Consider the following 20,854-nt stretch of genomic DNA (forward strand, 5'->3'; position numbering starts at 1 on the left):
AGTTATTCTGGGTAGGACACTTCCACTACTATGTTGAACAAGATTGGGGAGAGTGGGCATCCTTGTACTATTCCTGATCTTTTAGGAAAATCTTTCACCTCTTTACCACTGACTTGGATGTTAGCTGTGGGCTTGTCTTATATACCCTTTAGGATGTTCCATGTTTAACCACTGTATTGAGAGATTGTACCAAAATTGATGTTACACTTTGTTGAAAGCTTTTTCTGCAATTATTGAGATGATCACATGATTTCATTCTTAATTTTGCTCATATTGTGTATCACAGTGATTGATGTGCAAATAATAAATCATGCTTGCAGGCACAGAATAAATTCCATTTGATCATAGTGTATGATTCTTTTTAATGTGTCTTCAATTTGGTTTGCTAATATTCTTTTGAGGATTTTTACATCCGTGTACACCAGGGTTAGGGTTCTCTGGTGGTTCATATGGTAAAGAATCTGCCTGCAATGCGGGAGACCAGGGTTTGACCCCTGGGTCAGGAAGAGCCCCTTGAGAAAGGAATGGCTACACACTCCAATATTCTTGCCTGGAAAATTCTGTGGACAGAGGACCTGGTGGGCTACAGTCCATGGGTCACGAATAACTGGACATGACTGAGTGACTCACACTTACAAGAGTGCTTCTTGACATTCTTAATATCTAAATTTAAGATTTTATCTCAGTCAAAAATTACAGCCTAAGGCAAAAATGTCAAAAGTCCAAGAGTCCTTAGAAGTAAATGAGAATATGGCATAACAGATGAAAGCAAGAAGGACTCGACATAATGTACTTTTCATAAGAATTTTAGATCTTCAGAGGAATTCTCACTGAACTGAATTAAAATGCAAGCTTTAGTTTAAAATGCAAACCTTTTTTGGTATTATGTTTCTATGTTGAGACTGAAATGTTATTATGTATGTGTGAGATATTAAGCAATACTGTGTAGCTATTAAAATCATATTTTAAAATCATATTTTCAAAACCTTTAATGACATTTATAAGCACTTATAGAAAAAAAAAATAGCTAGGAATAGAAGATGATCCCATATAGCTTTAGATGACAGTACAAATGTGTTGAATGATAGTTTTTAGATTGTATTTATTAATTTTTAATTGAAGGATAACTGCTTTACATTGTTTGGTTTGTTTTCCTCATACAACAACATGAATAGGCCATAAGTATATTATCCACTCTTTGGTGAGCCTGCCTCCCACTTCCCGCCATCCCACCCTCTAGGTCATCACAGAGGACAGTGCTGGGCTCCCCATGTTATATAGCAACTTCCCACTAGCTAGCTATTTTACATATGGTAGTAGGTGATGTTTCAGTGCTACTCTCTCAATTCATCCCACCCTCTCCTTCTCCAGCTGAGTTCACAAGTCCTTCCTCTACATCTGTGTATCTGTTTCTGCTCTTCAAATATTCACCAGTACCATTTTACAAGATTCCATGTGTATGCGTTCATTTACTATATTTATTTTTCTCTTTCTGACTTACTTCACTCTGTATCACAGTTTCTAGGTTCATCTACCTCAGTTAAACTGACTCGTATTGTTCCTTTTCGTGGTTGAGTAATATTCCATTGTGTATATGTTCCACGACTTCTTTATACATTGTTCTCTTGATAGACATTAGGTTGCTTCCATGCCCTGGCTATTTTAAATAGTGCTGCAGTGGACATTGGGGTATATGTGTCTTTTTAGAGGTATGGTTTTCTCCGGGTATATGGCCAGTAGGGGATTGTTGCATCATATGGTAGCTTTATTCCTACTTTTTAAAGAAACCTACATTCCTTCTCCATAGTGGCTGTATCCATTTACATGTCTACCAACAGTGCAAGAGGGTTCCCTTTCTTCCATGTCCTGTCCAGCATTTATATTTGTAGAATTGTTGATGATGGCCATTCTGACTGGTGTGAGGTGATACCTCACGTAGTTTTGATTAGCATTTCATTAATAATGAGTGATGTGGAGCATCTTTGCATGTGTTTGGTGGCCTTCTTAATGTCGTCTTTGGATAAATTTGTTCATGTCTTCTGGTCACTTTTCAGTTGGTTGCTTTTTATCTGATATTAGGCTCGATGATCTACTTGTGTACTTTGTAGATAATCCTTTGTCAATTGCTTCATTTACAATTGCTTTCTCCTATTCTGAGGGTTGTCTTTTCATCTTGTTTATAGTTTTTTTGCTTATATACTTTGAAGTTTCTCTAGATGCCATTTATTTTTATTTTTATTTCAGTCATTCTCGGAGGTCTTGCTGTGATAAATGGCAAAGAGTGTTCTGCCTGTGTTTTCCTCTAAGAATTTTATAGTTTCTGGCCTTACTTTTGGTCTTTAATCCATTGTGAATTATTTTTTTGTGTAAGTATGAAGAAGTGTTCTAATTTCATTCGTTTACATGTAGTTGTCCAGTTTCCCAGCACCACTTACTGAAGAGGCTCTCTTTTCTGTCCTTTCTCCATTGTAGCTTCTTGCCTCCCTTGTCAAAGAAAAAGATGCCTATAGGAGTGTGGGTTCATCTCTCAGCTTTGTGTCTTGTCTTGTTCCTTTGCTCTCTGTTTCTGCTTTTGTGTCTGTACCATAGTGTCTTGGTAGTATAGTCTGAAGTCAGAAGGTTGATTCGTCCAGTTCCACCTTTCTTTCCAAGATTGCTTTGGCCCTTCTGGGTCTTTTTTCCCCCCATATAAATTTTTTTCCCCCCATATAAATTGTAAAATTATTAGTCCTAGTTCTTTTTAAAAATGTCATTGGTTGTTTGATAGGGAGGAATTGAATCTTCAGATTGCTTTGGGTAGTATAGACATTTTCACAACATTGATTTCTTTCAAGTCAAGAACAAGGCATATCTTTCTATCTGTTTATTTCAACTTGGCTATCTTTCATCATCATACAGCCTGTCTTTCTGCATACATGTGTTTTGTCTGTTTAGATAACTTTATTCCTAGCTAGCTATTGGAGAAAAAATGGAAACCCACTCCAGTACTCTTGCCTGGAAAATCCCATGTACAAGGAGCCTGATAGGCTACAGTCCATGAGGTCCCAAAGAGTCGGACACGACTGAGCGACTTCACTTTCACATTTCACTTTCATGCATTGGAGAAGGAAATAGCAACCCACTCCAGTGTTCTTGCCTGGAGAATCCCGGGGATGGGGGAGCCTGGTGGGCTCCCATCTATGGGGTCGCACAGAGTCGGACGTGACTGACGTGACTCAGCAGCAGCAGCATTCCTAGCTATGCTGTTCTTCTTGTTGCAGTGGGGAATGGCACTTTTTCTTAGTTTCTCTTGATTTTTTTTCTTGTTGTGCTGTAAGTCTGCAAAGGATTTCTGTGTATTAATTTTGTATCCTGGGCTTTACTAAATTCATTGATTAGCTCTAGTAATTTTCTGGTTCTATCTATAGGGTCTTCTATGAATAGAAACAGGTCATCTGCAATCAATGACAGATGGACTTCTTCTTTTCCAATATGCGTTCTTTCTCGTTTTCTTCTCTGATTGCTGTGTCTATGACTTTTAAAAAAAAAAAAACTATATTGATTAATAGGAATAGAGTGGGCCCCATGATCTTGATGCTGATCTTAGAGGAAATGCTTACATTTTGACACCATTGAGAATAATGTTTGCTGAGAGATTTTCCTATATGACCTTTCTTATGTTGAGGTAGGTATCTTCCATGCCCATTTATGGAGTGCTTTTTAAACTGGTATTTAGTTTTGTCAAAACCTTTCTCTGCATTGATCAAGATTATCATATGCTTTTTATCTTTCAGTTTGTTAATATAGTGTATCACATTGATTGATTTGCAGATAGCGAAGAATCTTTGAATCCCTGGGATAAACCCCACTTCAACTTGGTGTATGATCCTTTTCATGTGTTTTTGTTTGGTTTTTGCTACAATTTTCCCCAGGATTTTTGCGTTGATGTTCATCAGTGATGTTAGCCTGTAATTTTCTTTTCTGTGTGGCATTTCTGTTTCCTTTTGGTTCATGGTGATGGTGGCCTCGCAGAATGAGTTGGGAATGCTCCTCCCTCCACATTTTTCTGGAACAGTTTGACCAGCATAGGTATTATCACATCTCTACCATTTGAAAGCATTCATCTGTGAAGTCCCGGGCATTTCTTTGTTGGAGACTTTTGATCCCAGTTAGTAGTGCTTGTGATTGATCTGTTCATAGTTAGAGCTTGTGACTGGTGTTGGTGCTTGACTTATTCATATTTTCTATTTCTTCCTGGTTCAGCCTTAGAAGATTGTACTTTTCTAAGAATTTGTCCTTTTGTTCCAGGTTATCCATTTTATTGTCATGCAGTTGTTTCTAGTTGTCTCTTATGATCCTTTCTCTTTCTGTGTTGTCTGTTGAAACGTCTCCTTTTTCATTTCAAGTTCATTTGAGTGGGCTGCCTTCTATGGGGTCACATAGAGTTGGACACGAATGAAGCGACTTAGCAGCAGCAGCAGCATATAAGGCTCAGCAACCCCGAGCTTTCCCAGATGTGGGATTTTTAGTGCTAAAACCAGGACAGCTCTGGGCAAACCAGGATCCTGGTCACCCTAGTTCTGTGTATCATCTTCCTCAATCCTGAATGCTCCCCCTTGTCGGTCCCATCCCGTGTTTACTCTCCAATACTCCTCATCCTCCGTTTCTGCTTGCACATCACTTCTGCTGCCCCCAGGGAGTGGTTTATTCATCCTATCTAGGCGCTCTGGGGCTTCCCAGGAGGCACTGAACAGAAAGTGAAAGTGTTAGTCGCTCAGTCATGTCCTGACTCTTTTGCAACCCCATGGACTGCAGCCCGCCAGGCTCCTCTGTCCATGGAAATCCCAGGCGAGAATACTGGTACCTATGCCCTCCTCCAGGAGATGTTCCTGACCTGGGGATAGAACCCAGGTCTCCCGCATTGCAGGTGAAATCTTTACCATCTGAGTCACCAGGGGTGCTAGTGGAAAAGACCCCGCTGCCAGTTCAGGAGACCCAAGAGACATGGGTTCGATCCCTGGGTCTGGAGAAGGAAATGGCAACCGACTCCAGTATTCTTGCCTGGAGAATCCCATTGATAGAGGAGCCTGGCGGGCTACAGTCCAAGGGGTCTCAAAGAGCTGAACATGACCAAGTGACTTAGCACAAATGCTCAGGCTCTCCTGGCAGTGACCACTGTGTTCTAACAGCTTCTCTGTCTCTCTTCAAGTTATAAACTCATTAAAGACTGAGGCAGTTTTTTTTTCCCTTCTACCTATAATCTCAGAGCCTAGCAGAGATTCTGGTGCACAGTAGGTGTGCAATGAAGTTTTATTGATTTAATGACTATCAGTATCAACATATCAAGTGTCATCTATTTCATATGACTACATGGGATGTTATGGACTGAATGTTTGGGTCCCCTCCAAAACTCATATGTTGAAGTCTTAACCCCCAGAGCGGCTGTATTTGGACGTGGATCCTTTAGGGAAATGCATGAGTGTGTGCTAAGTCGCTCAGTCGTCTCCAACTCTCTGCGACCACATGGACTGTAGCCTGCCAGGCTCCTCTGTCCATGGGATTTTCCAGACAAGGATACTGGAGTGGGTTGCCATTTCCTCCTCCAGGGGATCTTCCTGAGTCAGGGATCAAGCCTGTGTCCCAATGCAGGGGGCCTGGGTTTGATCCCTGGTCAGCAAACTAGACTGTACATGCCGCAACTAAGCCCTGGTGTGATTAAATAAATTTTTTTAAAAATTGAAGTAACCCTAAATTCAACACTATACTTTAAAAACAGCATGTGCAGATTGAGCCTATTCCTGTTACAGTCACTCTATCTATGTAGCTCTCTATTCATCCTTCTATCTGTATTTGTTATAACAGTGTTCACCAACTGTGGATATTTATAGTATTTCTGTGATCATAAAGTCAGGATGATTTGAACTTAGGTAAAAAAAAAGAAGTGGAGAAGGAAATGGCAACCCACCCAGTGTTTTTACCTGGAGAATCTCAGGGACGGGGGAGCCTGGTGGGCTACCGTCTATGGGGTCGCCCAGAGTCGGACACAACTGAAGCGACTTAGCAGCAGCAGCAAAAAAAAAAAAAAAAAAAGGGGGACACCAAGAGATCGCTCTTTCTCCCCCTCCCTCCATCCCCCTCACTTTTTCCCCCTGCAGAGTCACCTAGGAAAGACCGTGTGAGCACACACTGAAAAGGAGCTCCCAAAGGGAGCTCTCAGCAGACATCCACCCTGTCAACATTGGGTCTCAGGCTTCCAGCCTCCAGAGTGGTGAGAAAACAAATTTCTGTAGTCAAAGCCACCAGCCTATGGTATTTTGTTATGGCACACCCAGCGCGATAACACAGGGCTCATACCGAGTTCATATAACCATGCTGTGACGATTGATGGGTGTGGTCACACAGGTACCCTCCTGAGTCAGAGAGCTGCTTTCTATTCCAAAACCCTTCCAATAATACTTCCCATCCCATTTTAAGAACATAAGTGTTCAACATGTCAAGATTGACAAACCTATTTTTCTATCATTCTGCTTTACTTCTGCAAACAAGTATCTTAGAATAGTAACTTCTGGGACTGGAAATGGTTACATGAATACGTGGTTCAGTTTCAAATGTATGACTAATATTTTTTGCAGCTAAGTAGCATTTTCTGTTTTCCAATGATACTTTAAAGCCCATTTGTGTTACTGAGTATGCATAATTAATTCCTCCTTTGGAAATGTCTTTGTTTTCTCCACTGAGCTGGTGATTCTTCATCGTCCCACTCAAATCCTACCACTCCCCTCCCACCCCTGGCCACACTTGTCATCCTGTTCCCTGCCTCAAATCCTGACATCTACAAGCTGCAGCCCCCAGGCCTCGCTGTTCTCAGCGCCTCTTTCTAGGCTCTTGACCAAAGGGAAGCACTATTAGAGTGTGAAGAGAGGAGTGTGAAGGGCGGGGAGAGAGAGGGGTGGGTCTTCTCCCTCCCTCCCTCCCTGCCAGAGCCTGGTCTCCACCATGGGTGCCTTCCTCTGTCATATAGCACCCATGCCGGGTGGCCCCTCTCCTATGACCACAGCTCTGGATGGGTTCTAGGAATAGCACACCCTTTCTCTTTTGTTTCTCCAGGCCCAAGGATGATGGAAGCTTCTGCTGTTAATAGTTCCCAGTGGCTTCTCCATTCATCTTGATTCTTTTTACCTTGCCCACAGTGTGAGTTAAGGGTTAAGTTGTAACCCCTGCCCCCAATTCCTATGTTGAAGTTCTAACCCCCAAGACCTATGTTGAAGTTCTAACCCCCTAAGTGACTGTCTTAGGAGAGTGTCTCCAAAAAGGTAATTAAAGTTAAACAAAGTCATACAGGTGGACCCTAATCCAATCTGACTTGTGTCCATATAATGAGGCCCAGGTGGCACTAGTGGTAAAGAACCCGCTTGCCAATGCAGGAGATATAAGAGATGTGGGTTCGATCCCTGGGTCTGGAAGATCACCTTGGAGGAGGGCATAGGAACCCACTCAAGTATTCTTGCCTGGAGAATCCCATGGACAGAGGAGCCTGGCGGGCTACAGTCCATGGGGTGCCAAAGAGTCGGACATGACTGAGCAACTTAGCATATACACAGTAAGAGAAGATTAGGACATCGACAAGCAGAGAAGGAAGACAGTCTGTGGGCAAGGCAGCCGTCTGCAAGCCAGAGAGAGAGGCCTCAAAAGAAACCAACCCTGCCCACATCTTAATCTTGGACTTCCCAGCCTCCAGAAAATAAATGTCTGTTGTTTTTAAGCCACTCATCAATTGTGGTGGTAGCTTAGTCACTCAGTCGTGTCCAACTCTTTGTGAACCTGTGGGCTGTAGCCCACCAGGCTCCTCTGTCCATGGGATTTCCCAGGCAAGAATACTGGAGTGGGTTTCCATTTCCTTCTCCAGGGCATCTTCCTAACCCAGGGATCAAACCCAAGTCTCCTGCATTGCATGCTGTTTCTTTACCTCTGAGACATCAGGGAAGCCCACTTATCAATGGTACTTTTGTTACAGCAGCCTAAACGGACTAAGGTTTTGCTACAGCAGCCCCAGCAAACTATGACACCATGGTCAATCGTCCCATCACTAAACCACTTGTGGAGCCCTGGGGATGTGCTGGTTATATCCTTCTCGGACCTGGTCTCACACAGCCAACCTCACCAAGGACACTTATCATATGTCCCTTTATCCACTCCACGGTATCTATCATCACATTCCTAAGTTTATAAATATGTCAACGTTTGTGTTGTGAATACCTGTTCCTGAAATACTGCAGGACTTACTTTCACAGTAAGGTTCCTAAGCTGTTTCTAAGCGAGGAGCCAAGTGACATCCAAGTCTCTGTGTGGAGCATCTTGTCGTTTTAGGAAAAATCTTTTCACATTTTTTACATCAGCTGCTGCTGGAAGGCCTGGGGTGATGACTGAAGTCCAGAGAGCTTTTGGAGATGCTGTGTGAGAGTTTTTGCTGCTGCTTCAGTGGCTGGGAGACCCAGTGGCTGGTGAGCTGGAACATGTAGGGAGGCCCTGGGTTCTGCATTTAAGGAGATCTAGGGAGGAAAAAAAGATACCGCTACAGTGAGTTGTTAGAACAGCAGAAAAAGCTATTTAATTCAACTTATTGAAGGAATATAAAGGGCTTCCCTAGTGGCTCAGTGGTAAAGGATCCACCTGCCAAGCAGGAGATGTGGGTTTAATTCCTGGGTTGGGAAAATCCCTGGGAGAAAGGAATGGCATTGCACTCCAGTATTCTTGCCCGGAGAAATCCATGGACAGAGAGGCTGGTTGGCCAAAGGCGGACAGAACCTAGTTACTGACCAACGACAAAGTAGTGTAAAACAATTTTATAAAATCATAGGACGGGATGGGATTTATTGAGATGTCCCAGTTTTACCACCTTCCGCCTCATTCACCCCTCAAGTATTGAGTTACTCCTAATAAATACATTTCTTTGTCTCCAAAGCACTTTCACAACCATATTTCATTTGAGCCTCAAGGAAATTGTGTGAGGTAGATAGGGAGGTATTAATGTCTCCATTTTACAAATAAATGAAACTGAAGAGCAGGTAGTTGAAATGCCAGCATTCAAGGAGCTAAAAAGTGTTAGACCTGGGCCCGGAGACTCGTGATCCTCAGACCAGGTGGGTATTGATAGAGTTCCCATCGTTTACCCTCCCTGCTAATCTGGGCATGTGCACTAAAGACTGATGTCACACGTGGACATTCCATCCAAAACTCACAGTGAGGAAGGACTTCTCAACATCTGGCCGTGAGCAGAAAATGCAGAGGAAGGGAGAGAGTGAGAGAAAGACCTAATACGAGCTGAGTTTACGGGGACCAGGAAGGGGCACATGCACTCTTATCTCAGCCCTGACTGGGCAGAGCAACACAGGAGAGCAAGCAGATGTACAGAGGCTGAGCCTCTCCAAACATTGTCCCCCTCCTGACTCCATATTCAGCTGGCAGGCCCCAGGAGTCAGGTCATCCATTACCTCCCTCTAATGCTCTGATGGATATGTTTGCAACACACAGGGTTTCCATTAATCTAGGGAAAGTCCTACTTTAGGCTTTCACTGAATCTGAAATTGCTTCAGCCATGACTGCTGTCTCCAGTGAACTGGGTCCCTCTCCTTCCACAGAGATGCCCCACACAGGCTGCTCTCACCTGCACCCTCCACCTGCCTCTCTCTCTTTATATATATCTTTAAATTGGAGGGTAATTGCCTTACAATGGTGTGGTGCTCTCTGCCATACATCAATATTAATCAGTCATAATGATATATATGTATATATCCCCTTACCCTCTTGAGCCTCCCTCGGCCCGCATTCCACCTCTTTAGGTCATCACAGACTCCAGGTTGGGCTCCCTGTGCTATATAGCAGCCTCCCACAAGTTATGAGCATACATGGGGCTTCCTTGGTGGTTCAAATGGTAAAGAATCTGCCTGCAATGAAGGAGACTCAGGTTTGATCCCTGGATTAGGAAGATCTCCTGGAGATGGGAATGGCAACCCACTCCAGTATTTTTGCCTGGGAAATCCCATGGACAGAGGAGCCTGGCGGGCTGCAGTCCATGGGCTCTCAAAGAGTCAGACACATCTGAGTGACTTTGAGAGTGAGTGAGTGTATATACATCAATGCTACCTTCTCAATTTGTCCTAGCCTCTCCTTCCCCCGCCGTGTCCACAAGTCCATTCCCTACATCTGCATCTCCATTTCTTCTCTGTAAATAGGTTCATCAGTACTGTTTTCCTAGATTCTGTATATATGTGTGGTGCATGCATGCTGAGTCACTTTGGTTGTGACTTTGGTCATATAGACCCCATAGACTGTAGCCTGCCATAATGCATATCATACATGCATTAATATACAATATTTGTTTTGCTCTTTCTGACTTTCTCACCTGCTCTCTTTACTCCTTCTCTACATCTATCCTTGGAGGCCCACCTTCTCCAAGAAGCTTGAGTGTTTCAACCCTCAGGGATTTTTGTCTCAGCTGCATTCCTGAAGCCATTATCATACAGACCCCCAAACTCAGCACTGAACATATGCTCTTCAGGACTAGTTCTCTGATGAGATGTCAGCCCCTGGAGAATCAAGCTGGAATCCCACATCCTACTGAATCTATGCTCCTGCTAGTAGATCCATGCATGCTAGCTGTGACTTTTCTGGGAAAGAGTAGGCAAAACTAGGGTTAAACACAGCCAGTCATTGGAATCCAAGAGGAAAGGGGGAAGGAGTGGGAATTAATTGTCTTCCCGTGTTGGAAGTTTTCACTGTTGTTTCAAGATCCGTGTACAGTAGCATATTCATGTTGCTCTAGGATTAGCACAAGGTACAAGAACAAACAGAAGCCTTCCTTTGTGCTATTTTAGGAACAAGGAAAATAAAATAATACCTTCCAAATGGAGGAACAGCCTAGCTTTCTGTGACACAAGAATGGGCTCATAACACCTCGGCTGTAACTGTTTCAAATGGAATCCTATTACAGTGTAGAGGATATTTATCAGTGTATTTGAGGAACCCTTTCTTCTAAGTCCCCCCAGGGGGAGATCCACAGGCTCAGGCAGGCTCCTCTCAAACTCTCCTATTCCACCCTGGCAGGTCCCAGGGACTCCCCCACCCCACCACCTCTCCTCTTGGTAATTGTCACCACCACCCCAAGCTATCAAGTTTCTCACCCCTTCCTGAGGGGCTCTGGAAACTGGTCTCTTTATGCCCACCTGTTGGACTGCACCTCACAGGCCTACAAAGCCTATATTTGCCCAGCTTCAAGACTGACGAAAGCCTGGATTGAGCAACAGAGGGCTTCCCCGGTGGCTCAGCGGTGAAGAATCCACTAGCAATGCAGGAGACACAGGAGATGGGGGTTCGATCCCTGCACCAGGAAGATCCCCTGGAGAAGGGAATGGCAAACCCACTCCAGTATTCTTGACCAGAGAATCCCATGAACAGAGGGACCTGCCGGGCTACAACCCATAAAGTTGCAAAGAGTCAGGCCTGACTGAAGTGCCTTAGCCTGCACACATGGATCAGGCAACAGAGACTTCAGTGGTTTGACAGATGGGGAGCTTCTGTGTCTGAAGCAAAGTCCTGGAGCGACCTCCCACCCTGTGCAGCATACACCTTCAGGACGTGGCAGCAGTCTTTGCTCCTGGTGGAGGGGGAGATTGCCAGTTACAGGGGAGTTGATGTCAGATGGGCTCATCGATTACCAGGGAAACCAACAGAAAGGCACACACCTCACCGTCCCTTTGATAAGAACAATCACTAGCTGGCGCCCAAGGCAAGTATGTAGGAAGGCCAGAGTAAGTGTAAATGAAGCAGGCACTGGTCGGGCAAGGGACGGACAGAGAGCAAGAGGACAGCCTTCTTGAGTGGGCTAGTCAGCCACACCACCACCATTCCTGGTTGTCCCCTGAAAAAAGCTTCCAGACCCTCATTTTAAGACTTTAATGCCCATGATGACAAGAGGAAAGACAAAAATGGGGAATTACACATGTGTGTGTGTGTGTGTGTGTCCAGTGGCTAAGCTGTGTCTGACTCTTTGCAACCCCGTGGGTTGTAGCCTGCCAGGCTCCTCTGTCCATGGAACTTTCCAGACAAGAATACTGGAGTGGGTTGTCATTTCCTCCTCCAGGGGATCTTCCTGACCCAGGGATCAAACCTGTATCTCCTGCATTGGTAGGTGGATTTTTTACCACTTGAGCCACCTGGGAAGCCTGAGGAAATATACAGAGTACAAATCTAACAGTCTTGAATTTGGTCCAGAGCACCTGATGATCTGGTTGAAATAACTGGAAATTTCCTTTATGTCAACATTGGGTGTTGTAAGCAGATAGGGGAGGGGGTCCCTGGAGAAAGATAATCAAGCTTGACCTCATTTTGGTCCAAGAGATTTTGTGATCTAAACCTGGCCACAATGCTTGCCCTTAAACAGGTCTCAGTAATTAATGATCTTAAGGGGAGAAAGGACTGCAGGCACGAAGGGAAAGCAGTCAAGAAACAATGGGTCTAGGACTCCTTGGTGGTCCAGTGGCTAAGACTCCGAGCTCCCAATGCAAAGGGGCTGGGGTTCCATCCCTGGTCAGGGAACTAGATCCTGCATGCCACAACTAAGAGTTTGCACGCCCCAACTAAAGATCCTGCATGCTGTATGATGTGGCCATTGAAAAAGATTGGTCCACATTAAAAAATATATACCTTAAATTTTTTTTTTTTAATAGAGAAATAGAGGTGAGCAAGAAATAATCAACACAGCAACAGGCCTGTTTTTTTTGTTCTTCATTTGTCTTTAGCTCTGGGGTAAAACCATCAGTTGTGGGGGAAGGCTAAGCAGAAAATTCTAGCCAGGGTTTTGGAATTTAAGTCCAAGATTATATATATATATATATATATATATATATATATATATATATATATATATAAAATATACCATTCAGCCTCCCAAATAGGTGGTATAATGTCGGGTTGTGCCGCTAAATGTGCAAAGAACATAGAATTCCTATGGTTCTTTTTAGTAGGGACTATGAATTTACATTTCAAAGCATCCATGTAAAAAAAAAAAATTGGCTTCTAATGTAGTTTTCTGTAAAAAGCCAAACTATTTAGTACAAAGGGTTATACTCATGCACATACATATAGACTACATATGCACATGTGTATTTTTTTAAGAATTTTTTTGATGTGGACCATTTTTAAAGTTGTTTATTGAATTTGTTACAATATTGCTTCTGTTTTTCGTTTTGGTTTTTGAGCAGTGAGGCATGTGGGATCGTGGTCCCCCCATCAGGGGTTGAACCTGCAGCCCCTGCATTGGAAGGCACAGTCTTAACCACGGCACCACCAGGGAAGTCCCTTTTGTTTAACTCTTAAGTAAAAACAAGAAGCCATTTGGCCACAGTCTAAATATTCAGGGAAAGAAGTAAGTAGAATTACTCCTGTTGGAAATGCCACATTAATTTATTATGCATAGCATGATCAAACAAGAGGCCACAAGACAGAACAAGCAGACTATGCTCTTTCAGAGGTAAAAGAGAAATGCAAAGATGCTAAGTCGTGGTCCTTCCTGAGAATTAATTTTGCCCCCAGGATTCTTAGCAATTAGGTCTTTTCATCTTGGAGGTATCAGAGGCAAAGGAGGGCGCACAGCACCAAATCCATGGCACAGAGTTCAACACACAGTATTCTACCTGGGGACGTGGAATCAAAAACCCAGCACTGAGAAGGAGTCATACACAGACATAAGATTTATGGAGGCCATGCAGGGAAAGAAAATATATGGGTTACATATCATACCACTCTGGATGCAACCATTTTTCACACAGCAGAAACTGAGAGAGAAGATAAAGGAGAAAGACAAAGAAAAGTGGGGAGGGGCTTTCCCTGGTGGTCCAGTGGTTAAAAATCTGCCTTCCAATGCAGGCGATGAGGGTTTGATCCCTGGTGGGGGAACTAAGATGCCACAAGCCACAGGGCAATTAAGTTTGCAAGTCACAACTACTGAGCCCGGGAGCCACATGTAGAGAGAAGCCCACACCCCACAATGTAAGATCCCACATGCTGCAATTGAGACCCACCAAGGCGATGGAAAGCTGGAATCAAGATTGTCAGGAGAAATATCAATAACCTCAGATATGCAGATGACACCACCCTTATGGCAGAAAGTGAAGAGGAACTCAAAAGCCTCTTGATGAAAGAGAAAGAGGAGAGTGAAAAAGTTGGCTTAAAGCTCAACATTCAGAAAACTAAGATCATCGCATCTGGTCCCATCACTTCATGGGAAATAGATGGGGAAACAATGGAAACAGTGTCAGACTTTATTTTTGGGGGCTCCAGAATCATTGCAGATGGTGACTGCAGCCATGAAATTAAAAGAGGCTTACTCCTTGGAAGAAAAGTTATGACCAACCTAGATAGCATATTGAAAAGCAGAGACATTACTTTGCCAACAAAGGTCTGTCTAGTCAAGGCTATGGTTTTTCCAGTGGTCATGTATGGATGTGAGAGTTGGACTGTGAAGAAAGCTGAGCGCTGAAGAATTGATGCTTTTGAACTGTGCTGTTGGAGAAGACTCCTGAGAGTCCCTTGGACTGCAAGGAGATCCAACCAGTCCATTCTAAAGGAGATCAGTCCTGGGTGTTCTTTGGAAGGAATGATGCTAAAGCTGAAACTCCAGTACTTTGGCCACCTCATGTGAAGAGTTGACTCATTGGGAGAAACTCTGATGCTGGGAGGGATTAGGGGCAGGAGGAAAAGGGGACAACAGAATGAGATGGCTGGATGGCATCACTGACTCGATGGATGTGAGTTTGAGTGAACTCCAGGAGTTGGTGATGGACAGGGAGGTCTGGCGTGCTCTGATTCATGGGGCCGCAAAGAGTCGGACACAACTGAGCGACTGAACTGAAGTGAACTGAACTGAACTGAAAGGCGATGGCACCCCACTCCAGTACTCTTGCCTGGAAAATCCCATGGGTAGAGGAGCCTGGTGGGCTGCAGTCCATGGGGTCGCAAAGAGTCAGACACGTCTGAGCGACTTCACTTTCAATTTTCACTTTCGTGCATTGGAGAAGGAAATGGCAACCCACTCCAGTGTTCTTGCCTGGAGAATCCCAGGGACGAGGAGACCTGGTGGGCTGCCATCTATGGGGTCGCACAGAGTCGGACATGACTGAAGCGACTTAGCAGCAGCAGCGGCAGCAGCAGCAGTAGCATAGCCATAAAAGAATTTAAAAAAAAAAAAAAAAAAAGAAAAGTGGGGCAAGTAAAGGTAAAATCAAGAAAGAGAAGGATGGAGCCTCCTCCTGGCCACCTGGCTGACCCCTCGTCAGCAACTCAGCAGCCACTCAACATCAGCACTCTCTCAGTATCCCTGCTGTCTCCATGGTGATTTAATGTGATTCTGATGGATCTGACTAGTTCATGAACGCTTCCTGGAGTTTGGCACTGTTGGTGCTAACTCCATTTTCCAGATGAGAAAACAGTGCTTCCGAGATTGTTAACAACTTGTCCCAAATCACCGAGTTGCTAAAATTGTGGGATCAGGCCATTGAACCTAGGCTGTTTCAGGCCCAAGCGTGTGCTCTTGGTGAGCAAAGTAAAAAATAAGATGGTGTTTAATGGAGGAGAACATGAACATGTATTGAGTACTTAATATATACGTGGCATGTGATCCTCACAACAGTCCTGCAAGGGAGGTATCATTCCCATTTCATAGATGAAGAAATTGAGGCTCAGTGCTCACTTTGGCAGCACATATACTTAAATTGGAATGATACAAAGAAGATTAGCATGGCCCCTGCTCAAGGATGACATGCAAATTGGTGAAGCATTTCATGTTTTTATGGCAGAAACCATCACAACATTGTAAAGCGATTTTCCTCCAATTAAAAAATAAAGTTAAAAAAGTATGAATAAAACAGGGAAATGTCTTTAAAAGTTGAGGCTCAGAGAGGTTAAGTAACTTATCTAAAGTTGCACTGCAAAGCCCCAGTCTGGGGTACTTCACCTCCTCTCAGTGTCTATGCTGAGAGTTTTGTACTTTCTCTCTGAAATAAATCCTGTTTTCTTGTTACCATGAAAAAAAAAAAAAAAAGGCCAGGTCTCTCAGACTGCAAAGCCCATATTCCATTAAAAAAAATATTGTTGTTTTGCTCCTAAATTTTATTTATTTGGCTTCTTCAGGTCTTCACTGTGGCATGTGGAATCTAGTTTCCTGACCAGGGATCAAACCCAGGCTCCCTACATTGGGACTAGTGTCTTAGCCACTGGAACACCAGGGAAGTCCCCCATATTCTTTCTTATTCTTTCTTCCAGATAGAATTCGCAGGAATTTCACAGATTGAACTAAGTAATTAAAAATCTCTCCTTTAGATATTTTTAGTTCTGCATATCCAAACCAAACACCTAGTGTATTTGTCAGAATTTGAAAGAAGTCTATTAAAGACTGCTTGCAAGAAAACCACTGTATAAACTATGTTTTATAAGTTCTTCTGTTTTAATTATTTAGGTTTTCTAAAGTTTGAAGGAAAAAAAAAAGGAGACAGAAACCAGTTTTTAATGATTTGGAATTAGGATTCATGAATACACCAGATTCTTTCTTGGTACTGGGGGAAAGCAGAGAATAAATGTGGTGGGAAACTATGAGGGTCCAGAGATTCAGACTTGAGCCTGGAATAGACATTAAAGAGGTATTTCAAGGACTTCCCATGTGGTCCAGTGGCTAAGACTCTGTGCTCCCAATGCAGTGGTGTGGGCTCGATCCCTGGTCAGGGAACTAGATCCCACATGCCACAAGGAAGATTGATCTTATGTGCTGCAACTAAGACCGGTGCAGTGAAATAAATACTCAATAAATTAAATATTTAAAAAAAACCAATTAAAAAATTAAAAAAAAAAAGATGCAATTCTAATTTATTTTAGAAATAGCTTGAGTGTCTGCTAGTCAACAGTAGAGCTAAGGCCAGAACCTGGGGTTTCCCAATTCTTAAACCATTGTTTTTTCTTAGACATGAACCATGAATTGCTTTAGAGAATACTCCTTTCTCCTCCTCTCTTAATCCAGATGGGGGGGGGGGGGAGTGAGAAAGCTTAAAGACTATTAAAAAACAATCGGGACATTAAGAATCAAGTTATCCTGGAAGGAGGTCAAGACAGTAACCACAGAGGCTGGAGTTAAGGGGAGGAGAACCAGGCAAGATAAGGTCTTAATCTAAAGCAATTAGAGTAAGCAGGCAAGCTTTTGTTACTTGTTTTTAGCTGAACGCTGTGAACAGAAAGTTTTTTGAAATCCTTGGCTAAATCAAAACCTGCAAAGTGAGGACTTCTAACCTTCAAGAAAAAAAAGCTGAGCGTGAGACAAAAAGGTATTTGTTTTTATACTTAACTTGGTAGGGAAAAGGAAAGAAAAAATAAGATGTCAGTTCAGCTGGGTCCCAATTCCAGCCCTGGGAAGCCCAAAGCCCACCCCTCTTGGTTTTATTTTTAAGAATAGCATTTTTCCCTCCCTTGGCCAAGTTCAGTGTGTAGGATCTTAGTTCCCTTACCAAGGATCAAACCTTCACCCCCTGAAAGCGTGAAGTCTTAACCACTGGATTGCCAGGGAAGTTCTACCCTCCCCACCTTGGTTTTTGTAAATAGTCCTGAAGGGCTTTCTTGGTTTCTAGACTACTGAGATCTTGCTTCCGTGTGTAAAGAGATGGAAGTCAGGCTTTACATCCCAGTAATAGGGAACAAATTTGATTGGGAATGGCTGGGTTACCATCTAACACTGACATGTCATTTTCCCCTGACCGGGCTCAGCTTCCATCCATCCGGCTGGCTTTTCTTTCATGGTCTTATTTCTTTCCTTTCTGCCCTCTGCCCCTACTCCCCTCTCCTTGCAGGAGCAGAAACAAGAAACTCTTCCTCTAATCTCCAGCCTGGCAGGTTTTCCCTCCCCTGGAGTCCAGGTGCCTGTAGCATTAGCTCCTCAGTGGCTTTCCCCAAGGAGACAGCTCCCTCCTTCCTCTTCCCAAAAAGGAATCATGGGGCCAGCTGTTAAGATTTCAAACAATTATTTTTTTCACGTCTTTACTCAACATGGGAAAATCTCTGAAGTTTAAGGTGGCACCTGGCTGTCCTGTAGTGCTTGTATTTCTTTCAAGGCTTTGTTCTGTCTGGAATTTTATTATAATAACTAATGATGGGATTTCTTTAATGGTCCAGTGGTTAAGATTCTGAGCTTCCAATGCAGGGGGGTCACAGGTTCAATCCATGGTCAGGAAATTAAGATCCCACATGCCACATAGTGTGGCCAAAAAGCAAAACAAACAAACAACCACTACAACAAAAAACTAATGGGAATGAACATACCTTGATGTTTACATAATTTTAATAAATCAACTTCAAAATGATAAAACATTAGTAATCAAATAGAGATTCACTCAGTCATATCCAACTCTTTGGGACCCCACAGACTGTAGCCCTCGAGGCTCCTCTGTCCATAGGATTTTCCCAGGCAAGAATATTGGAATGTGTGGTCATTTCCTCTCCCAGGGGAATCTTCGTGACCCAGGGATCAAACCCGTGTCTCCAGTATTGGCAGGTGGATTCTTTACCACTGAGCCACATGGAAAGGCTAGCTTCTATCAATGATTCACACCAAAAGGTGGTTCAATGAAGCAGCTATGATGAGGCAGTACTAGAATTCAAAGGGGAATCAGGTACCCTTGAAACTCAAACCTAATAATAGTAGAAAACACCACCCACTTACTTACCCAATATACACAGATTTGAAACTGTTTCTTTGAGAATGTTTCTGTTTGGGGGGATAATTCTCTTATTTGAAGGCTCTAAGTAATGACAGGCAGAGAAGATGCCTCAGTGACCTGATAGCCATGCCCTGGAGAGACAGCAGAGAGGGGTCCCCAACCTCCGGGATCTAATACCTGATGATCTGAGGTGGAGCTGATGTAATAATAATAGAAATAAAGTACACAATAAATGTAATGCACTTGAATCATCCTGAAACCTTCCCCACTTCTCCAATTCATGGGGAAAATCCCCTTTCATAAAACTGGTCCCTGGTGCCAAAAAGTTTAGGGATATTCAAAGGAATGTTCTTTGTCCTTCACACACCCACTGTTTGTTTGTCTAACTGCCCCATCTCACAAAGCTTTAACCTCCCCTAGCATCACACGCCTCTTCCCACTTTGAGGGGCAGGGTGCACACCAGTGTTCAGGCCTCAGGTCCTCCCTGGGCGCTGGTGATCTGTCCTTCTCATCCTGGCTCTGTAAGGCACTCCCCTAAGTTTTTCCTGCTCCCCTGTTTCTCTAGTTCCTCCTGAATCTTCCTAGATAAACCTGTCTAAATGATGCAAGAACTTTCTATCTAATGAATCTGTGATTTTCTCCACTTTAATCACACCTGGGCTGTGTCTACCACACTCTCTCCACAGCTGCACTTGTCGTTTCTGTTTCGTTTTCAGCTTTCTATTTTACACTGGAGTACAGCCGATTAACAATGTTGTGATGGCTTCAGGTGGACAGCAAAGGGACTCAGATGTATGTATTCATGTGTCCATTCTCCCCCAAGCCCCTCTCCCACCCAGGCTGCCACATAACATTAAGCAGAGTTCCCTGTGCTGTACAGTAGGTCCTTCATTATCCATTTTATTGTCAGATTTTATTTACTCCTTATTTTCTTTATGTCCCCTAAATGAATTTCCTCAAAACCCAGTTCCTCTCCTCTCAGGCCCCATAGCTAGTATTTCATTTTCACAATCACCTTGCCTCATGTAGGAGTGTGGTGGGCGGGGGGCGTGGCAAACTGGCGCAGTGGAGGGAGGGGGCCTTAGCCACCTGCAGTCTGCGGCCTGAACAGCCACAAGGCTCCCCCAGTGGCAGAGTGGTACAGACTCTGCCTGCCAAGGCAGGAGATGCAGTAGACTCGGGTTCGATCCCTGGGTCTGAAAGATCACCTGGAGTAGGAAATGGCAACCCACTGCAGTATTCTTGCCTGGAAAATTCCATGGAAAGGAGGAGCCTGGCAGGCTACAGTCCATGGGGTTGCAAAGAGTCAGACAAGACTGAGCATGCACGCATATCATAGACACCAATGTTGAGTCAAACATCCCAGCTCACTTTTGGAGGGTTTAATTATGCCTTAATGCTCCTTATCATAATTAAGCAGAAATAGTGATTCTAATTAGCATATTTACAGAAACCACACAAGTATGCTTCCCTGGTGGCTCAGATGGTAAAGAACCCACCTGCAATGCAGGAGACCCAGGTTCAATCCCTGGGTCAGAAGATCCCCTGGAGGAGGAAATGGCAACCCACTCCAGTATTCTTGCCTGGAGAATTCCATGGACAGAGAAGCCTGGCAGGCTACAGTCCACAGGGTCGCAAAGAGTCAGACATGACTGAGCAAATAACACACACAAGTAGGTCCATATAATCGCACACTTCACCTACTCGTAGCTTAATGGTGTTCCATCCGTGTTTACTTTGCCCTGGTTTCCCTTTCAGCTTGAATGAGCACAACTTTTGAAGTCTTTAATTTATGACTGTTTTAACTTAAGCAAGCCCTGCTAGAGGGTGACAGATGGTAAATGTCAAAAACCCAGAGAGAGGGTTTCTTATATGGAATGCATATCAGGCTGGCCAAAACATTTGGGTTTTTCCATAAGATGTAAAGGAAAACCAGAATCAAATTTTTGGCCAACTCAATATCTTTTTCTTGGGCTCGCCAGGTGGTGCAGTGGTAAAGAATTCTCCTGCCAATGCAGGAGATGCAAGAGAAGATGGGCTTGATCCCTGGGTCAGGAAGATCCCCTGGAATAGAAAAAGGCAATCCATTCCAGTATTCTTGCCTGGAAAATTCTGTGGACAG

At 43.7% G+C, this 20,854-nt stretch overlaps 1 protein-coding gene and 1 non-coding gene across 2 annotated transcripts in view; one reads left to right on the forward strand and one right to left on the reverse strand.

Annotated features, from left to right (window-relative positions):
* Positions 1–6,797: 6,797 nt before the first annotated feature.
* Positions 6,798–20,854, reverse strand: part of FBXO16 (F-box protein 16) — a 51,460-nt gene continuing 37,403 nt past the window's right edge. The window contains 1 exon segment of the mRNA XM_070370124.1: positions 6,798–6,881. Within this exon segment, the coding sequence (XP_070226225.1) occupies positions 6,798–6,881 (84 nt within the window).
* Positions 15,717–15,823, forward strand: LOC138988086 (U6 spliceosomal RNA). The gene has a single exon (XR_011464421.1). It is a non-coding gene; the product is annotated as a U6 spliceosomal RNA (small nuclear RNA).

This window comes from Bos mutus, chromosome 5 (assembly GCF_027580195.1).
Source record: "Bos mutus isolate GX-2022 chromosome 5, NWIPB_WYAK_1.1, whole genome shotgun sequence".
In the NCBI taxonomy this organism is placed as follows: domain Eukaryota; kingdom Metazoa; phylum Chordata; class Mammalia; order Artiodactyla; family Bovidae; genus Bos; species Bos mutus.